Below are 19,533 nucleotides of genomic sequence, written 5' to 3'. Positions count from 1 at the left end.
TGCTAAAAGGCCCAACCCTCAGGGTTGTGCCGGATTACCCTTGCTTGCTAAGTGGCTTCTGAATATACTAGGAATTGGCATTATTATGCCAGCACTAGCATAATACCAAGAGTGGGCATGACACGCACATTCATATGCCTACCTACATGCTTGTGCATGTGCAAACATACTCAAGCATATAGCACTCAATACTTTTTTAATACTTCCTTTCTTCAGGCCAGCTGCCCAAAGGCCACTTCAGCTGTTTCCATTTTCCCTCCACTTTATATCCTCCATGGTCTTCCTAATGACATTTTCTTCGGCATAACAATCCCTACGTCACATATATAGTGGGACCGACAGCGCTAAAGGTAAGTGGTCCCTATGCTGTCTGGCCTGCTGTTCATGGAGTGCTGGCATACAGGACTCTGCTAGAGAGCTGTGGGTCACAATTGTAGGCTCCTCCTATTTTATTAGCGCTCTAAACACACGCTGTGCATGTTTGATTGTCTGTACTCATGACTTAGTCATGAAAAATGCAGTGTGTGTCACTCCAGGTTCTGGCTGTTTCAGGCAGAGGCATGCCTCATCATTTGAGACCCTCAAATTAATGCGGAGAAATAGAGGCCTGTCAGCATCTAAATGCCCTAATCAGGAAGACACCACTGGACACTTCTGGCACAGCATGCTTGTTTTTTAACCCCTTCCATGCGTATGACGAGCTGAGCTCGTCATGAGTTGCGCGGCTCGCATGCTCATGACAAGCTCAGCTCGTCATGTAACGCGGCTTTTCGTAAATAGCCGCACAGCGCAAAAATCGCGGCCGCACGCATGCGGTTAAGCATCATCAAAAGAATTAGCATTTTAGGTTCTGCCAGATTTTCGGTTACCATAATATTGTCTATCAACCTAGTTCCCTAAATGGCAACAACATTACCTTAATAGGTATTTTACCATCACTATTTAATTAAAAAGAGAAAGGCAAGTGTTTAATTTCCTTGCATAGCCTATACAAGATTATGAACCTGTGTTCAACAGATCTACAGGATGCTTTCACATGCCAATTCAACATGCAATGTGGTTGATGTCATGAATACAAGACCTATACCCTCTAAAGATGCATGTACTGATCAAACATATTTAAGGTTTCGACTGATCAACTCTGATAGATCTCTGTATTTACACACCGTTGTACAGCTATGCCATTCCCGGTAGAAGCATTGCCAACCTGCTCATGGTCTTATCAATCCATTGTTATCATATAACTAAAGTTTCACCGCATGTCTGCAGGGAGGCCGAAGTCTCTCAACACTGTTAGTTGCCAGTAAGGTAAGGACAGCCCTCACCTGGAAACATTGGCCATCAAGAAAACCCATTGCCTGCCACAGAGTGAGGCTACAACCAATTTATTTGTATGTCTAGTTTTTCAGTGGTGAAGACATTATCTCAGGGTATACTGGTGCACTTTACATAGAGTTAACAAAATATGCATGATTAAGTAACATTACATTTTGAAGAGGTGATTCGAGTTTGGATGTATATTATTTAGCATGGTGTAAGTGCCACATAAGCTCTCGGAGAAAAAAAAAGGTAATCTAATGTGATAGTGCTCTAAACTGTAAGGTATAATACAGAACGCATATGGAAAACAATGTTTAGTAAAGGAATAAGGAGTTGCTATAGTGAAGTGATTAGTAGATAGAGGAGTCGAAGCAACAGTGTGAATGGGGGTCGTGGCCTTGACCAAAGAATATAATGAGGCACACAAAGGGCCTGCAGGATGGTCATTCAGGACAAAGTGAGTGGACGGATGTGCCTATCTGGATGTGGTGTGTCCTTTCAGGTTCAATTCAGGCATAGGTTATCAGAGGACTAGTGTTGTCCATGGTCTGAGGCCCGTGGGTCTGGAGCCCCCTTGAGTAGGCGCGATCTAATGACGAGCCATGATGTAGCTGCCATGGGGAATCTCGTTCTGGTGAGGACTCTTGGCGTTGGAGATGAGAGCAGAGCGCTCTCTGCGGCTTTCCTCTACTGTGGGCCTGTAAGGTTAACCTGTGCACCTCCCAGTGCCCAGGTGTTTTGCGATGGGCGTCTGAAGGGGCAGGGCAATCTGTTCTCGGTTGATTTCCAGTCATAGAATCAACTTTGCTCCCTCCATGTTTCTCATGGTGTGTGTTTCCTTGTTCCTTGCGACGGTCAGGCGGAACCGGTGTCCCACCTGTATTTAATACCATTTTCTTGCAGGAAAGAGGTAGCAGCTCTGAGCATGCAGTGTCATAGCAATGTCATAAGTTCTGGTACGGCCACACTTGCACACCTTCGAATGTAATCAAGGCCCGGTCCTGCACCGCGACCATGATGGTGCCCATCTGGCGGAAGTGGTAGATGCATTTTAGGGTGTCCTGGGGCATTTCTGGTGCACTGGCCGGTCAGCCCACTGTGTGTTTGTGGTTCAGGACCCGCTCCTTCTCTGCCAGGTCCAGTGGGATGTGACGGAAGAGGCTGGAGATGTATCCCTCCAAGTCCCTAGAATTTGCCTGCAGCGGGACTCCTCTGATTCTAATGTTAGAGTGACAGGATCTGTTTTCAATGTCTTCCAGTTGAATTTACAGGTCTTGATGTTGGCTTTGCAGGTCTAGTAGTGCCTGTAAAAACAAGTTCCTCCTCCCTGGCATCACTAGCTTGCTCCAGCATATCCACCCTGTGGCCAATATCCGTAACTTCCTGCTTAACTTATTTGTTGTCCGGAGACAACTCCTCCCGCGGGGCAGCTATGTCTTTCGAAGCACGCTGGAGAGGGTCTTCATGGAGGAGCGAGTGTCTGGTGCCTCAGCCTCTGTGTGCAGAGGCTCGTGGGTTGTCTGCGTTGGAGGTAAGGTCTCCCGGATCTGATCTGATCTGTCTTCTTGGCAGGGAGCTTTGTGAGTAGGTCTTTCAAGGTGGGATCCTTTTTGACCTTGTGACTTGTCATATTGCTAGTGTCTTGGGGCTGTTTCTCCTTGACTCTGGGAGATTTAGTGTGCCTTTGTGTGCTTACCCCAGGAGCGTTGGTGTTGGGTGGAGTGTTATGGGTGTCAGCGGGCAGTCACTTCCAACTTCCTGTAGGAGTTAGTCGTCTCATGTGGGTGTGTGGTGCCACACCCCCTCTGCCAGCGCCTCCCTCCCCAAAACAGCAAGCAGGGGCCCAAATGCTAGTGAGACGGGCATTCACCCCATGTGTCGGGTAAGAACTCGCTGTGGGAGGCCTTTGTAATGATATCCAGTACTCCACTATAGTGCGGAGATGGATACTGGCCTCCCTCATGCCGCTTCCTCCACGTCAAGCTTACTAGGTGCTAGTAGTGATGTCGTGGAGCCATGACTGGCACCAAGTAGTGTAGTGGGTGTCGCCCCCCACAGGTGTGGCTCAGGTGCTCGATACAGACCACTATGCTAATTCACTCTGCGGGTCCTGATGTCATAGAGGAGGCGGGGGCACCGTCGGGCATTAAAAAGGTGGGCCCCCTCACTGGTGTCTCAGGTGGGGGCTCACTGAGTGGAGGCAGATTGAAGGGTGTCGGTGCTGGAGGCGCTCCGTGGCACCTCACCTGCAGTTGTGTCCGCGCTGGCGTTTCAGTCCATTAGTCTGCTGGCAGCCGTCATCTTGGATCTTGCTCACGGACACGGGCCTCCAACCACTGCTACTTCGTGCAGGGTGCGTGCTGCTTCGCGGGTCGATTTCCTGGGCTCAAAGGTGTCTTATGAGTTTCCCCCTCCAGGGCAAAACGTTTCATGAAAATAACTAGCAAGACGGCAGTGGGGATGGTGAGGGTGGTGGCAGTGAGGGTGGTGAGGATGGTGGTTACAGTCGGAGTGGCTAGAGTGGTGTTGGTTAGGGTTCGGGTATGGTGGTGGTGGTTATGGTAGTGGTGGTTATGGAATGATGATTGTGGTGGTAAAGGTAGGGTGGTGGTGTTTTGTTGTTAGGGTGGTAGTGATGGTACGCTGGGGGTGGTGGTGGTAAGAAGGTTGGAGGGTGGTAGTGATGGCAGGGTGGTGGTTAGGATGGTAGAGGGTAGGGTTGTGGTGGTGGGGTTTAGGGCAGTTGTGGTAGGGGATGGTGGTGGTGTGGGTGGTGGTTATAGGCCGGTTAGGGTGATAGTGGTGGTTAGATTGATCCTGGTTAGGTGAGGGGGTTGGTGGGAGGGTGGTGGTGGGAAGATGGTTGTCGTGATGATGGTGTTAGGCTGGTGGTGGTGAGATTGGTGATTGGTGGTGGTTAGGCTAATGGTTGTGGTAGTGGAAAGGATGGTGGTAGGGTGGTAGGCCGGTGGTGGGGGTGATGGTGGTTGGACCGTTAGGATGGTGGTTATTAGGTCGGTCAATCAATCAATCAGGGTTGGTAAAGCGCAACTACTCACCTGTGAGGGTCTCAAGGTGCTGGTGGGTAAGAGGGCAGCTCCTTTTAATGCTGGGGTCACCCAAAATGCCAGATATTGAGGTCCGTCATGACCTGGGGCAATGTGGAAGATTGCCGGAGGTAGAGGGGAGGGTGTTCCAGGCTTTGGCTGCAAGGTAGGAGAATGACTCTCCTCCCCGTCTAGTCTTGCTGCTACATGGGACGGTGGCCAGTGAGAGCTGGGCAGATCGGAGGTGTCTTTTGGGTACGTGGAAGGAGAGGCAGCTGTTCAGGTATGTGGGTCCAGTATTGTGAAGGGCCTTGTATGCGTGGGTGAGGAGTTTGAAGGTTATTCTTCCTTCGATTGGAAGACAGTGGCGATCACAAAGGTGTTGGATGATGTGACTGCGACGGGGGATGTCGAGGATCAGTCTGGCTGTGATGTTCTGGACAGTCTGGAGTTTGCAAAGGAGTTTCTTGTTGATTCCGGCATAGAGAGCGTTGCCGTAGTCCAGTCTGCTGCTGATGAGTGCGTGCATGGCAGTTTTTCTGGATTCGGTTGGGATCCATCAAAATGTCTTTCAAAGCATGCAGAGGGTGCTGAAGCAGGTCGAGGAGATGGCGTTCATCTGGTAGTTCATTGTGAGCGATGAGTCTAGTATGATGCTGAGTTTTCATGCGTGGTCCGTCGTGGTGGGGGGATTTCCGAAGGCGGAGGGCCACCAGGAGTCATTCCATGCGGAGGGGGTGGAGGCAAGGAAGAGGACTTCTGTCTTTTCTGAGTTGAGTTTCAGGAAGCTGTTCTTCATCCAGGTGGCAACAGCTTTCATCCCTTCTGGGAGGTTTTGTCTGGTGATGTTGGGTTCGTTGGTGAGCGAGAGGAGCAGCTGGGTGTTGTCAGCCTAAGAGACGATGTTGCGCCAGTGAATCCTGGCGATGGTTGCGAGGGGGCCATGTAGACTTTGAAGAGGGGAGGGCGGCTGAAGGAGGAGGCCTGGGGCACTCCACAGTTGGTCTGTCAGTTCCGAGAGGTAGGGAGGGAGTCTGACCCGCAGAGTTTTGACGGTGAGGAAGGAGCAAATCTAGTTGAGGGCCTTACCGTAGATGCCGGCGTTGTGTAGTCTGGAGGCTAGGGTGCAGCGGGAGATGGTGTTAAATGCAGCTGCGAGGTCCAGGAGGATGAGGGCTGCCGTTTTGCCCTGGTTCAGGAGGGAGTGGATGTCGTCGGTGGTGGCAAGTAGGGCAGTCTCGGTGCTGTGGATGCTTTGGAATCCAGATTGGAAGATGTCCAGGACGTTTGTTAGCTTCAATGAAGTTTGCTAGCTGGGTGTTGATGGCCTTTTCAATTACCTTGGCTGCGAAGGGAAACTGGGAGGTGGGCCTGAAGTTTTTGAGGTCTATCAGTTCTCCGGAGGCTTTCTTCAGGATGGGGTTGACTTCGGCATGTTCCTAGTCATCGGGGAAGGTGGTGGTCTCGAAGGAGCAGTTGATCACCTGTCATAGTTCGGGTGCGATAGCAGAGGCAGCTCTATGGAAGATGTGATGTTGGCAGGAGTCTGAGGGTGCTCCAGAGTGGATGCTTTTCATGGTCCTCAAGTTGTTTTCTGTCTTGAGCGGGATCCATTTGAGCAGGGTCTCTTGGGTGGCGTCGGTTGACGGGGGAGCTGGAGCGGTGAGGTGGTCTTGTTTGTCAAAGTTGTCGTAGATCATCTTGATCTTGTGGAGGAAGAAAGTACTGAGTCTGTTGCCGACAGAGGTCTCGGGAGGGTAGGACGTCTGTAGGATTTGGTGAATTCCTTGATGATGTAGAAGAGCTCTTTGGTTTTGTGTGCGTTGGTGAGGATTCTGTCTTGGATTAATTTCATACTTGTGAATTTGATGAGTTGGTGGTGTGCAGTGGTGGCTGCTCTGTAGGCGGTGCGTGTTTCCGGGGTTTTGTTGTTCCTCCATGTCTATTCGAGTCGTCTGCAAGAGCGTCTGGATTCTTGGAGTGTAGGGGTGAACCAGCTTGCTTTCTTGATGTATCTTCAGGTGGCTTTCTTGAGGGGGGACGAGTGTGTCAGCGAAGTGGGTGATCCAACGATGGAGGTAGCGTGCTGCGCTGTTTGCGTATGTCCTAGTCAGTGGTGAGGTGCTGACAAGGAGGGAGGTGAGCTGGTCTTCAGTGACTTTGTTCCAACTTCTTCTGGGGAGACTGTGGGCTTGCTTGTGTACTGTGGATTTTTTTAGAAGTGGATACAGTGGTTATCTGTCCAGAGGAGTTCCGTGGTGTGGCTGTAGGAGACGCAGTTTTCTCTGGTGAAGACGGGGTCATGTGAGTCCCGCTGTGTGCGTGGGGGCGGTGACTAGTTCTTTCAGTCCTATGTTGGCGAGGTTCTCTAGGAGGGAGGCGGTGTTTGAGTCTTCGTGGTTATCCAGGTGGAAGTTTAGGTCTCCGAGTAGGATGTAGTGCATGGATGAGAGGGCTTGGGGTGTGATGGGATCGGTGATGGCGTTGGTAAAGGGAACGCGAGAGCTGGGCTGCCTGTAGATGAGGGTTCCGTGGAGAGTCGTTTTGAGCTTGGTCAGGACCTGTCAGTGGAGGTGCTCCATGATGGTCGTTGTCGTCCAGGAGGGTGGTCATGCGGAGGGTGCTTTTGTGAATGACGGCGATGCCTCCTCCTGGATGCATGAGATGGTCCTGTCTCAAATCTTGTATCCGTCGGGAATGGCCCCGGTGATGTCAGTTACAGAGTTGGCATTGGTCCAGGTTTCCGTGAGGAAGGCAACGTCGGGCGAGTAGGTGTTGAGGAGGTCCCAGATTTCTATGTGTAGGGAATGTACGGTGAGGAGGATGCAATTGAGTGGTTTATGAGCAGTGATGTCCGGTAGGTTGGGAGATGCTCCTGGGGTATTCAGGTAGTTGAAGGTGCGGCAGCAGTGTAGACAGGAGAGAGGGCTGTGGTTGTTTTTCTGTGTCGAGAGCTGGCAGTTGTTGTTGCGTCCAGGATTGAGATCATGGAGCGTGCGGAAGTTGTAGTGGTGGTGCGTCAGAGGGCCAGTCCCCCTGGCGCTGGTTGCAGATGGGTGCAGAGAGACTTGCCATTAAGTAGGGATCAGGGGGACGGTGGGTCAGCTGAGAGGCTGGAACAGGAAGGACACACCTCCAGGGGAAGGGACAGCAGGGGAAAACGAAGGAAAGTGTGAGGAGAAAAAGTGAAAAGTGACAGAAGGGCGAAACGAAGGAAAAAGAGGGCACAAACAGAAAGAGGCAAGAGAAGCAGAGGCAGAACAGCAGAAGAGCAGAGTGTTCTCCCGCTGACCACCTGGTTTGAGGCGCAGGCAGGAGCCGGTGGGTGGAGAAGGGCCTCGAACACCCATGCAAACAGAGATCTCAGGGGGCAGCACTTAGTGGGGGTGCTGCGAAGGGGCAGAGCAGTCACACTGACCTAGGGAGGTGGCTATAGTAGCGCTTGTGGTGATGGTAGGGTGGTGATTAGGTGTGGTGATGGTGATGGTTATGGTGCTGGTGGTTGTGGTTGTGGTGATGGTGCTGGTGGTACCTGGGGTGATAGGGTAGTGCTGGCTAAGTATGTGGTCAGGGTGGTGGTTGTAGTAGGCCAAATTAAACCTACTCGAAACATTTCCAACAGAGCCCATCACCACTGGTGATATCTTTGGGAATATTGTTGGTTGCTCTCGCACTTTTTTCTCAATTAAATAGCAAGCCGTTGTTGTGCAACAGAAAAGCATCATGTTTAATAACCTTTAATTTCAAAAGAATCTCTCCCTATCCTTTTCACAAATTCCACTTAAAGCACTTTATGTAGATGAATTCAACGGCATGGAACTAGCAGAAGTGCGTTGGAAACCATAGAGGTATAGGGGACAAAATAAGTAGAGTATGTTGGTTACAAGTAAAACAACTCCTACCAGAAGGCACACCTCTTCTGACACTCTGTGCTCACCCACATACAGATTCGTGTTCTTCTTTACACAGTAAAAAACAGTCATTTGAAGAAGCACCTTGGGATTTGTAGTTTTCCTCTTAGGTTTACCTCAGAACATCATCTGGTGTGTACTGCTCTCTTCATGGGCATAGTAGGATGATTATGAAATAAAGCCTCTGGTGCGGCGACAATTTTTGCAACGGGGTGATTTTGACCATGCAGTGGATCACCCGTACCTTGGCTGCAGCTGCTGCTTAGTCGTTAGTACCTGTCACCTTGGCTCGCAAAATAACCTAATCTTTCACATTTGAAAAGATTTAGGACCACACTGTCTTCCTCTTACCCCTATCAGTGTAGGCAAAGAATCTCTTTTGCTTTAATCACAGCAAATTATTTAACACTGCCTCTGCCTGGCTAGCATTTTATTTGCAGGTGTTTTGCTTCTAAACAGAAGAAACTACTATTCGTTGTAAGTAGCTAATTATCGCTATTATTCTCTGTAATAAGCTAATTATCGCTTCGCTTTTTGCAGCATGTTATGAGAGTCTGTTTCACAAATGCAAGGCATGCTCTTGCTTCAAGTATACAATGCATTTCTTTTATGCTTTTTATGCATTTCCTGGAGTTAATCTTTGTGGTTCTGTGATGCCCAAAGCAGACTGCTAGACCTAGGACTGAATTCAGAGTGCCCACTTTCTAGCTCTTTGTATGAGTAGTTTCTTGCATGTCAGGACTACAAGTACCAGCATTCAATGCTCTCCCATGGAATGGATATGCCTATACTGCTTGGATTTGGAAAACCTGAGAGCGCTGTATCTTGAACAAGGCATGCGTCTACCCCCAGCTCTACCTCAGAATAGTTGCTTTCTAGGTGTGTGGTGCTGCCCCTACTGATATCCACAATGGAGGCGCGCCAAGTGACAGCACTGTGTACATGCAAGCAAGAGAGCCAATCCTATATTACATTGATACTATTTACAATATGTACAAAAGGTCCCCCCCATGGGACAAGAAGATTTTTTTAGAAATCCAACGATATAGACATTTTATTTTGTACAGTCCAACATGATATGGGTGAAACTCAAGAAGTCGATGTTTCGGTCCCTTGAAACTTGTCATATGGGGACCTTCTTCAAGACCGCAAAAGATGATAGCAACCTGATCAATTTAATCTGGTCTATTTCTGTTACTTTTCCACGTATCCTGGACACAAAGATCTGGTACAGTATAGGAAGTCTGCATTATGGGCTCATGAAACATCCCGGCTCAAACTCCAAGTCCCGCTCGCCATGAGTCATTAAGACTCGGTGAATAATCAGGACATTACTGCTTTATTCATCGTCTTCCTAACATGCCTTATCTTTCAGGATATACCAAGTCTTGTGCCTAAACCAAAAGCACTTTTTAAAAGAAAGTTCTTGTTCACGCATGTAGCTTGTTTATCACGTGCAGTAATGCATGTCCAAATGCCTACAACGGCTGAACCACTCGGGTTGCAAATTAAGTTAGTCAGCCTCGAATCACCACTTTACAGTTCTACTCAAATATGCACACAAGCTCAAGTTACAACATTTCCTAGAGCGATTCCTTGCAGTTCAACCGAAGAAACTATTATTGACCGACCCTAAACACTCCAGGAGGACTCAACCTATGTTAATTATAAGCAAAATTATCAACATAATCCAGTGGTTTAAAGACTAACAAGAAGCTACTAACAGCTGTACTGAGAATCTTTGCACTGGGGTAAAGGATGTAAAGCATGAAATTATGAACTACCTTTGACAAGAAATTAACCAACAGCCACTAACATCATTTCGGATGCCTACATTTTGATAAATTATTCCAAAGATTTAATAATTAACACAACTAAAACCGAATTTATGGCCCTGAACCCTCAGAAATCCTATCGGGGCTGCCCTAGGCTTGGAGGTATACAGCATGAGAGGGTCAGCGACTTTGACTATCTAGGCCTAAAGTTATCAGCCTATTTGACATGGAAATCCCATATTTCTAAGATGGTCCTGAAGCACAAGCAGTTGTCTGGGGTTTTAGGGAGAGAACACCGCCTATCTCACACCAAGCTGATTGGGCCGGCCTTGCAAGTATATGAGAAAGTGTTGAGCTCTGTGATGTATGGAGCAGAATTATGGGGCTTGGAACACATAGAGGAGTTTAGTAGTCTAGATTTTATATTTCTACGAAGCCTAGGAATGTTACCCCAGAGTACTCCTCTTCTACCGCTCAGGGGCAGACACTCCCTTGTCTCCAAAGAAAGATTGTGCCCTTTGCTGTTTTAGCTTAGGATTATGATGATCCCTGAACTATTGCCATATGCACGTGCTTTGGAGAATGTAAAATGTAGGGGTACAGCTAACAAAATCAGCTGGCTGAGAGGTGTTAAGAACATGCTTATAGCCATTGGGATGGGAAGTCAATGACCCCACCTTGCTCCCCCGGAAATGTGATGTGAAGAATGCCTACTGGGGGTGTGTAACTCAGGAGAAATTGAGCAGTAGGGTCTGGGGGAAGCTTACTCTAGATTTCATAGCTCATAAATTAGATCGTTCGTTGGTAGGTTATTTAAATTTTATAGAACACCCCAGGGATAGAAAATTATACACGCTGTTTATGTTTGGCACCCTGCCTATGAATGATTTTACAAGCAAATGGAACAGCAGGAATGAGGCCACACATTGTTGTCTAGGCAGTAAAAATCACCAAGAGACCCTGGCCCACGTAATGTTTGCCTGTTCATTATATGTGATGCCGGAGAAAAATTGGCTTACTCTGATTTGCAAGCTGTTGGAACTGATAATTATAGAATTGCCATGAGGATCATGAAGTCTGATGCTAGGTCACTGTTTGCCTGTGCGGTGGCAAAGTTTTTAGACCAAATGTGGGGCATTTAGAGGTAGGGCCCAGAGGGTGAACGATAATTGAAGCTACAACCAAATTCCACAGGATATAGGTTTCCAAGTTTCTAAGGAAGGCGATATCTGTGGCTGTGTTTGATGTATTTTGTATCACAATGTATTTTATCATGGTTTTATTGCATTTGATGTATTTTGTACTACGACATATTTTATTAAGGTTTTACTATTAGTACACTGTACTTAATATTTCTGTTTTTATAATGCAAAATATTTGGATGGTATTGGAAAGAGGAAGTTAATGAGGACAACAACCAAATATATTTAATTGGTAAATGATTCCATCTTGCTAGTTTTGAAATAGCATGCATTTAATTAAGTTTTAATCAAATGAATTCAGTGTAGAGTATGAGTGTATCTGTATTCAGTGTGTTGCAACTGCTCACCGGGGACACACTGGTTTGTTTTTTAGGTCTCACCTACAGAGATCTTTAAGCTTTCTGTTGTTGAAGACCTATTGTGGACAATATCCGTTCTTAAATTGCACTTGGAACTTACATACTTGCCACTTTCTTTGTTTACTTTTTATTTAATGACGTCCCTTCCCCTTCTTGTGTTTGTTCGTCGCTTGGAACATAGCTTCTTTACTAATTTTTGATTGGATGGCTTGTATTCTTCCACTGCTCACATTCAGGGAACTGCTTTTTTTCTCTTTTTCTTGAAGCACTTTATGCGAGTGTATGTTCTTGTTCTCTTCTCGTTTGCAGATTCCAGACTGAAATGTTTGCCCCCCCACTATGTGGCTCTCCCACTCGCTCATATCTGTTGGTTTCCCCACCCCTCCCTTGCTCTAAGCCCCAGATGCGTCTGTTGCATATTGGCAATTACCCTAGTCTCTCCCCCACCACTGTCCCCCCAGTTGTGCTTCCCTGCCTCACATCTTGTTCTTTAAAAAATGAAATGATAAATGTATTTTTTGGGGAGCCCTGCAGCTGCAATCTGCTGCTGGGCTGCGCCTTATTTTTTTTTTTAAATGTGCTTTGCTACTGTTTTTACAAATGTTATGACACATGCGCGATGACGCATGCACTGCTATGCATAATTCAGCCTTTTTTTAAAAAATATCTTTTTATTAACCTAAATAAAGGTTTGACGGTCAACACATTAATGATGCATTATATACAAGTGTGCATTTCGGGAGACATAAGGCAGAAAATACATTATTCATGTACAAATAATCACAACAGTGCAGCACATATCAATTTACAATGCGAGCGGTTAGTCAACCGATACATCTTGCGGGGGATCACATATGTTACCCCTGTACTCATTCCAGTTGGACCAAACTTCAGTCCATTTTCGTGGGCATCCACGTGCCACATACAGTTTTCTCCTGGAGAATGCACCAGTCCATGTCTGTCTTCCATGTGCCAAGTCTCGGAGGCCTCGTTGCCCCCCACTGTCTAGCTATGTTTCTTTTAGCAGCTGAGGTTATATTTATTTAGGTGCTCTATCCTTCATTCATAATGAATTGATCAATATCCTGATCACAAATAAAAATGCATGTGAATATTATCTGTATATGTGCCCACCTTCATAGTGTGAGGAAATGAACCATTGTTGATGGGATTATGTTTAGCTGGTGGTGTTTAGTGTAGAACATTGGGCCTTATTTATATATGTGCGTACAGGTTACTCCGTCACAATGGGGACGGCTATACTGTCCGCTGAAATCTCAATCCCATAATATCCTATTGGATTTAGATTACGGCGGACAGAATATCCGTTTGAGCAAGACTATGATGGATTTTCATAGACACACATTTGCGGTCTTACACTATTGAGTTTAGACTTGGAGATTTGTGTAGAGTTGGGCTGTAAAGTAAAAATCCTCCAATTTGAGGAAGAAGTGGTCAACTCTATGGTGGATCAGTCTCGCTGGCGGAGAATCTTCCGGCTGAGTTAACTTCTCCATACCACCCTTTTTATTGAAGGCAATCCCACCAAAGGATTTTTCACTGGTGGGGGATATCTGCAAGAGAATATTTTGCTTCTTTCACAAATTGCTGGAGTTTTCGTGGCCAACTTCAAATCAGGGCCTAAGTGTGTTTTTTCCTCATTGATGATTATTTGAGGTATGTTGGAATAAAGTGTTCAGGGACTTGTTCTGGGTCAACAAAAAGTGTAATAATTTGTTTGTGTTTTGTCGTCCCTTTAGCCTCAAACGTGACATCCGTAAGCTCGCCCAGGATGAGTGTGGTTACGAGGAGCCCACAGTGGCCATGGCATTTGTCTACTTCGAAAAGCTGGCTCTCAAGGGGAAGCTGAACAAGCAGAACCGAAAACTGTGCGCCGGAGCCTGCGTCCTATTAGCAGCTAAGATAGGCAGCGACCTCAGAAAGCATGAGGTTAAGCATCTTATCGACGTAAGTGGCTGAGGGATTGTCATTGGAGGTTGACGGAAGGGGTGTTAACAGTGACGGAAAATAACGTCTTCATTCGCCATGACCTTAATCGTCGTCCTTACCTCAGCTCGCTGTGCTGCAAATTGCGTTTAACGGTTGAATGGGCGCTGAACAGGAATAAAGATAAGGGTTGATGGAATTTGGAAACAGGGAGAACCTGACAAGTGGTTGCAATTTAATAGACTGAATTACTTTTCCCCCTTGCTTTTGACAGGACTGCACTAAAAGTAGGGCACCTAGAATTATCGATTGTGAGGCTGCTGTGTTTTTCGCATAGTTATGGATTTGCTGCAGTTGCCACATAATCATCATCTGCTGCATAATCTGCAAATTTTAACATAAAAAAAGTTTCTAGCTCAAACGGTTTAAAAGCTACTAAAAATGCAGCAACGTGTGTTGCCGTGCAGTAGAAGGCACTTTGCAAAGGTTGAATGGTCACCTTTCGGTTGCTTATTGCTATATTTGGTTGTTAAACTGGTACTAATGAGCTGTTACCAATGCCCAGACAGTGCTTTCAAGTGTAAAAATGAGAAAAAAATAAATTTATACCATCACAAAATGTGCCTCATTACATGGCATAACTTGTCTTTTTTTGCAGCATAATTTAATGAGCAGTGACACATAATTTGGCCCTCTCCTGCCACATAATTGCACTGGCCCTGACTTAAAGTAACCTGCTCTGCACTAGGCTAGACTCGGGCATAAGTACTGGGGCACGTGCATTTGTGGGTTCTATGTAGTGCCAGCATTTTTTCCAAAACAGGCACTACTGAATTTGCAGAATTTTTATTGGTTTGTTTTATAATGTCAAATTGTCATAATTATCATATGTGTGGTGGTTTCTTTGTGCATCTATTCTATATTACAAATAAGGTGTTTTTTGTTTCTGTCACCATGTTTGCAAGTCGTGCTTGACCTACGACCCGCATGTATAGTCCTTAGCTGAATAGGTTTCCCTTTTACCTGGGGCCACTGGAATTATGCGTCAGGGTTGACTAAATTATGCAGCAAGAAAAAGCAAATATGTGGTGTAATAGCATAATTTCGTTATTTTGACATTTTCACACGTTTACAATGCCTGGGTAAAGGTTTATTTGTTTAACACCCAAATACAGCAATACGTGACTGAAAGAAAGGTGGCGAATCAGCATTTGCATTCCACTGCACTACATTTTTAATACATTTTAATCCATTTGAGTTAGAAACATTGTTGTGACTCGGAAAATTATACTGGAGATGGTGGGTTATGTGGCAATTGCGAAACATCCATAATCATGCGGAACCTGCCACAGCCACGGAATACCAACATTTTAGTGGCCCTGCTTTTACAGTACATGCATAATGGTCACCTAGCATGTGACAAGGCAAGTAAAGACAAGGCACTGGCTTCACTTAGCATCCCCACACTATTTGTAATTTTAGCCTTTGTGTGATGTGCTTTTGTTACTTGATGCAAGCTTTTCTATTGCAGAGTCACCCAATCCTCTCCTTGTATCACCAAAATGACCCTCTGATCCTTTTTCTGTTCTGATGAGATCATTAGCCTGGCTACTTCTATATGAGAATCACAAAAGTGAAATACTGTACCCCTCTTCTATTTCCATGTTTAGATTTACTAGTGGGTTCATTTATTAAATATATCTGCTGAGCAGTATTACTTTAATATGTATGATTCATAAAACCTTTCCTGCTTCTCCAGAATATTACCCAATATACTTTAGTAATCTGAGTAGACACTGTCAGTGGAGTGTGCTTGCTTCCAGTTTATGGACATAATATTGAGAAATATCATCTTTTTCAGTATATCAGTACTTGTGATCCATCTTGTAAAATGGAGCAAACACTCTGGCCCCCATTGTCTGCATTCCATGCTCAACATTTTTGATGTGGGTATCTTTGTGAGTGGAGTCCCAAATCTGTATCCTGGACACGCTCTTGCAGCCCTCTATCAGTACAGACGCTGGGCGACCATACATTTAGTCAGCGAAGAAAAAAAGCGAAGTGCCCTGACCATCCTGACAACTGCTGTATGGTGGACATTGTGCTCTGACTGTTCTGAAGATGAATTTGGTCAGAAGCAGCACATGTACTTTTCATAAACAGTGTGTATTTCATCTTTCTTTTAAAGTGAGGGCATTCAGCCATCTTGTTTAAGGAGTTCTAATATTCTTTCTGACCCTAAGGCAATCTGAAGCGATAATGTAGGACAATAGGTTTATTTTCCCGACTAGGGAGATGGCATAGTGTCTAGTAATTGGAGGCTTCAGTGAGGCTAGACCCAGGCCCTCACTGCATTACATTTATCGTCCACATGGTAGAGGCTGCCTGTGTGGAGTGGGATCTTCTGGACCCTCCTACATACTGGCAGCCCCATCCTATACCATTTGTAATTGGACCACCAAAAAGCTTGAACTTTTCCTGGCTAGTCTAGACTCTGTTACTACATGGTACAGGAGATTGGGAAGATGAAAACACTAAGAAAGGACTACTGACACCAAGTAGCCATTTTGAATGAAGCACAAATATACAACAGTACATAATACCAGTTCGGCACTACCCGCCATCGATGAGGTGGTGGAATTTCATTCACATGAAGATGATAGCTATAGTGGGTTAGCTGGATACGCCACCTGTGTCCACAATATTTACCATCGTTGGATGCTATCTTTTTACCTAGCAGTATTCACGACCACAGCTGGACACAAGGTATTGCTTCCTTGTGCAGGGAGATCCATTGTGTTCAGGAATATTGTCACTTAACCTTCTGGCCAGCAAATTATTTTGGTTGATCTCGAAAATCTGATTATCACAGGTTTTAAGTAGCAGAAACAATTACTAAAGACATTTCCTTTAAAAAGCAGTGCCATTGCAAAGCATCATAGTAAAAATAGAAACTTAGTATAACATAAAAAATTAACACATTTGGGTAATTCTTAAGAACTTTACCAGCAGCAAAAAAAAAATGGCAATGCCAATAGGTCTGCCTTTAAAGGAATGTTGCATGGTCATGTGAAGCAATACAAGTAGTTAGCACGTGAATGGATATGTAATTGTGTGGCAGCTCAGAACAGTAGAATAATATTGGTGTAGGCTAAAAGGTGAAGTGACAGTTGCACTGTCAAGAAAGGCCTAAAAATATATGTAGGTTAATGCCTGCCCTCCTTTCATCTGTTCTGCTGCCCGAGACAACACCATAAATTATCTAGTTATATAAGACACTTAAATAGCATTACAGTGTCATGTGTGTGCTCCTGAAAGTTCAAGCTCAAGCGCATTTCCTCTTAACCAGCTCCTTCCATTCAGAGCATGGCTCTTTTACCTCCCAAATGGGCTACATTTGTAGTCTGTCCCCACCCCTCCCCTTTTTTGTTGTTAGTTCGCCTCATCTCTGTCCCTGATATTGCCTTCTGCGTACTCTCACCCACTGCCCACAGTTTCCACACCTACCTTGTACTACTCTTTCACTGCCTCAGAGATGAATAGAGCTGGACTGCAAGAGCAGGTAGACAGTAGAGCTGGGACCTGCCTTTGTAAGGGACTGTTTACAGGAGAAGAGCCCATGTGTGTGTCAGATGGGGAGTGAAATTTAAATAGAGGGAGGTAGATGGGAAATGCTGTAACTAGCAAAGGTGTGGGAGGGGGAAGAGGCGCAGTAAGGTAAGGGCATGGTACGTGCTGGTTGTGGGATGTCTTGAGGCGAGTGCATATGGGATATGAGGACACGGGCAAAGGTGTGTTGTCCTCTTGAGTACAGATGGCAGGGGTGAGAGTATGTGAGGGTGGTGATGAACAGGTGAAGGAAGGAGAGTATGTAATGATAATGCTGAATAGGTGAGGGACGGATGTTGGATAGTAACCTTGCCAACACATCTGCATCTCATATCTTAGGCTGGAGTGAAAAGTAAAGTTGATTACCTAGTATTCTAAAGATGTATTTATTTTACAGAAACTGGAAGAAAAGTTCCGCTTGAACAGACGGGAACTGATGGCTTTTGAGTTCCCGGTGCTGGTGGCCCTGGAGTTTGCCCTTCACCTGCCGGAGCATGAAGTGATGCCGCATTACAGACGCCTAACCCAGAGCTCCTAGCACAGGCCACCCTTCGTAGGAGGGGTATCCTTGCAGACTGCTGGCTTCACTGGAATCTAGGAGGCAGCAGTTACTACTGGAAATTTAAATCAAGACTTGGAAATAGACCATGCTTTTGTGTTTTAATCATAACCACCTTTGCTCCGGAAACCAGACTCGAAAGCGAGGCTTCCTCGCCGTGAGCGTTGTGGTACAGGAGGGAAACCAAGGCATGGTGCAAATTGACTTGAATAAGTGGCTTCGGTGGTGAAACAGATCTTGAACCAAAAGGACCAACGGAGCAAAAACAGAGACCCCACTTTATGAACATGCTCCCAAGGAGCGACCTGCAGCTTGCTAACAGTGTGTGCCAATCTATTTTTATACCGGCTCTTAAAAGTGCAATTGTTCCCGTGGCAGAGGCTATAGATTCCTTTTTTAGGGTACCACAGCTGATTTGGTTCCCAATGAAGTTAGTGACCCCAAGTTTAGATCTTCCTCCTACTTCAGATGGTACCTTCTTGCAGGGTCGGTGCTACAGCAAAGCATTTCCAGGCAATAGCCTTGGATGCGACCAACTAAGGAACATCGGATTTCCCCGGAAAACATCAAATATGTTCCTGTGGCCAGGGAACCAGACAAGCAAGATGTAAGGCAAAAATCAGAGAACGGGCCTTACTTTCTGGAAAAAGTGACACACTGCGTCATTGCGTGCACTACGTTTGCCTAAATTAAAGACTTTTTGTTTTAACATCTCACTTTTCCAGCTGAACACACTACAAAAAAAAGGACTGGACTAAAAATATACATTTCAGAGATGCAACTGAAAGTTTAAAGAAGTGGGATTGTTAATTTGATTTTGTAATGTCTTATTTTATGTGTACATTTTTAACCATTGCACTTTTCCACTGTGGGGATGGTTAGAATTGCACAGTGTTGTATTATTGTGCTCTATGTTAGAGTGCATACCTAGCACATTTATTGTGCAGTGTGTCCGACAGTATGTTAAGAAGCTGAGAAAAGAGCTACGCAACAGACTATAAGCTCCTTTGAGGCTGGAAATAATGCAGACCCATGCGTCAGAAATGTATTGCGATTCTAGCAGACCGGGAAGGCTTAGCGAACCAAATGGGCTATTTCATTGTATTGCATAATTCAAGGAGATCCTGCACTAGTTACTGTAAAAACAATGTTTAAGCAAAAATATGTAAACCTTCAAATGAATCGTGGGAATATAAAGATCTTTATTCAGACTATGCTTTTTTGTTGTCTCTAGCAAATATATTTTTATATTTCTCCATAAATATCCGTTCTAACAGTTTCAGTGGCAAATACACTTAGTTACACAGTATACTAGAATAAAGGGCTAATTTTTAGGTCTCGCCTAGGCAGCACTTGCACTGTCTCTGCGAGACATGTTGTATCTAGGATATGGGCTTGGGAAAAGGGCCTTCTTTTTATTGGTTCCTGTTGCTGTCCTTCAGAAATGCTTGCGTTTCATTGGTCAATACACTTAGTAGTGCCTCCTTTTGGAAATTTGTATCCTCCCATGCGGACTGGCCCTCTTACATGCGTTCTTACCTTTGAGGTAATTTCCTCTTTTAGAGAATTATTTTTGGGGGGGGGGGGCTGCGTCTTTGTTTTGTAAGTGTTCTGTTTAATTGTGCAATGATCCTGTGGCTTAATTTGCTTGCAGTCTGTCCCTTAATCTCCCCTTCCCTCCCCAAACACTGCTCCAGGCACCCACCGCCCATCCAAGGCCACTGCGGTTTTGCTCAGACACTGCTTGCCCGTGCCTCCCCTTACCCCTCCCACAACACTGCTCCAGGCCCATGCAGTTTTTCTC

General features: G+C 45.7%; 1 protein-coding gene across 1 annotated transcript in view; it reads left to right on the top strand.

Annotated features, from left to right (window-relative positions):
* Nucleotides 1–18,940, top strand: part of CABLES1 (Cdk5 and Abl enzyme substrate 1) — a 586,999-nt gene extending 568,059 nt beyond the window's left edge. Inside the window, exons 9-10 of the mRNA XM_078687424.1 lie at nucleotides 13,375–13,582; nucleotides 17,568–18,940. Coding sequence (XP_078543550.1) covers nucleotides 13,375–13,582; nucleotides 17,568–17,708 — 349 coding nt within the window. The 3' untranslated portion in view covers nucleotides 17,709–18,940. The remainder of the gene's footprint in view (nucleotides 1–13,374; nucleotides 13,583–17,567) is intronic.
* Nucleotides 18,941–19,533: the final 593 nt, after the last annotated feature.

This window comes from Lissotriton helveticus, chromosome 4_1 (genome assembly GCF_964261635.1).
Source record: "Lissotriton helveticus chromosome 4_1, aLisHel1.1, whole genome shotgun sequence".
NCBI classification, from domain to species: Eukaryota; Metazoa; Chordata; class Amphibia; order Caudata; family Salamandridae; genus Lissotriton; species Lissotriton helveticus.
Note: the sequence above shows the minus strand (reverse complement) of the source record. Positions and strands in the feature narration are given on the sequence as shown.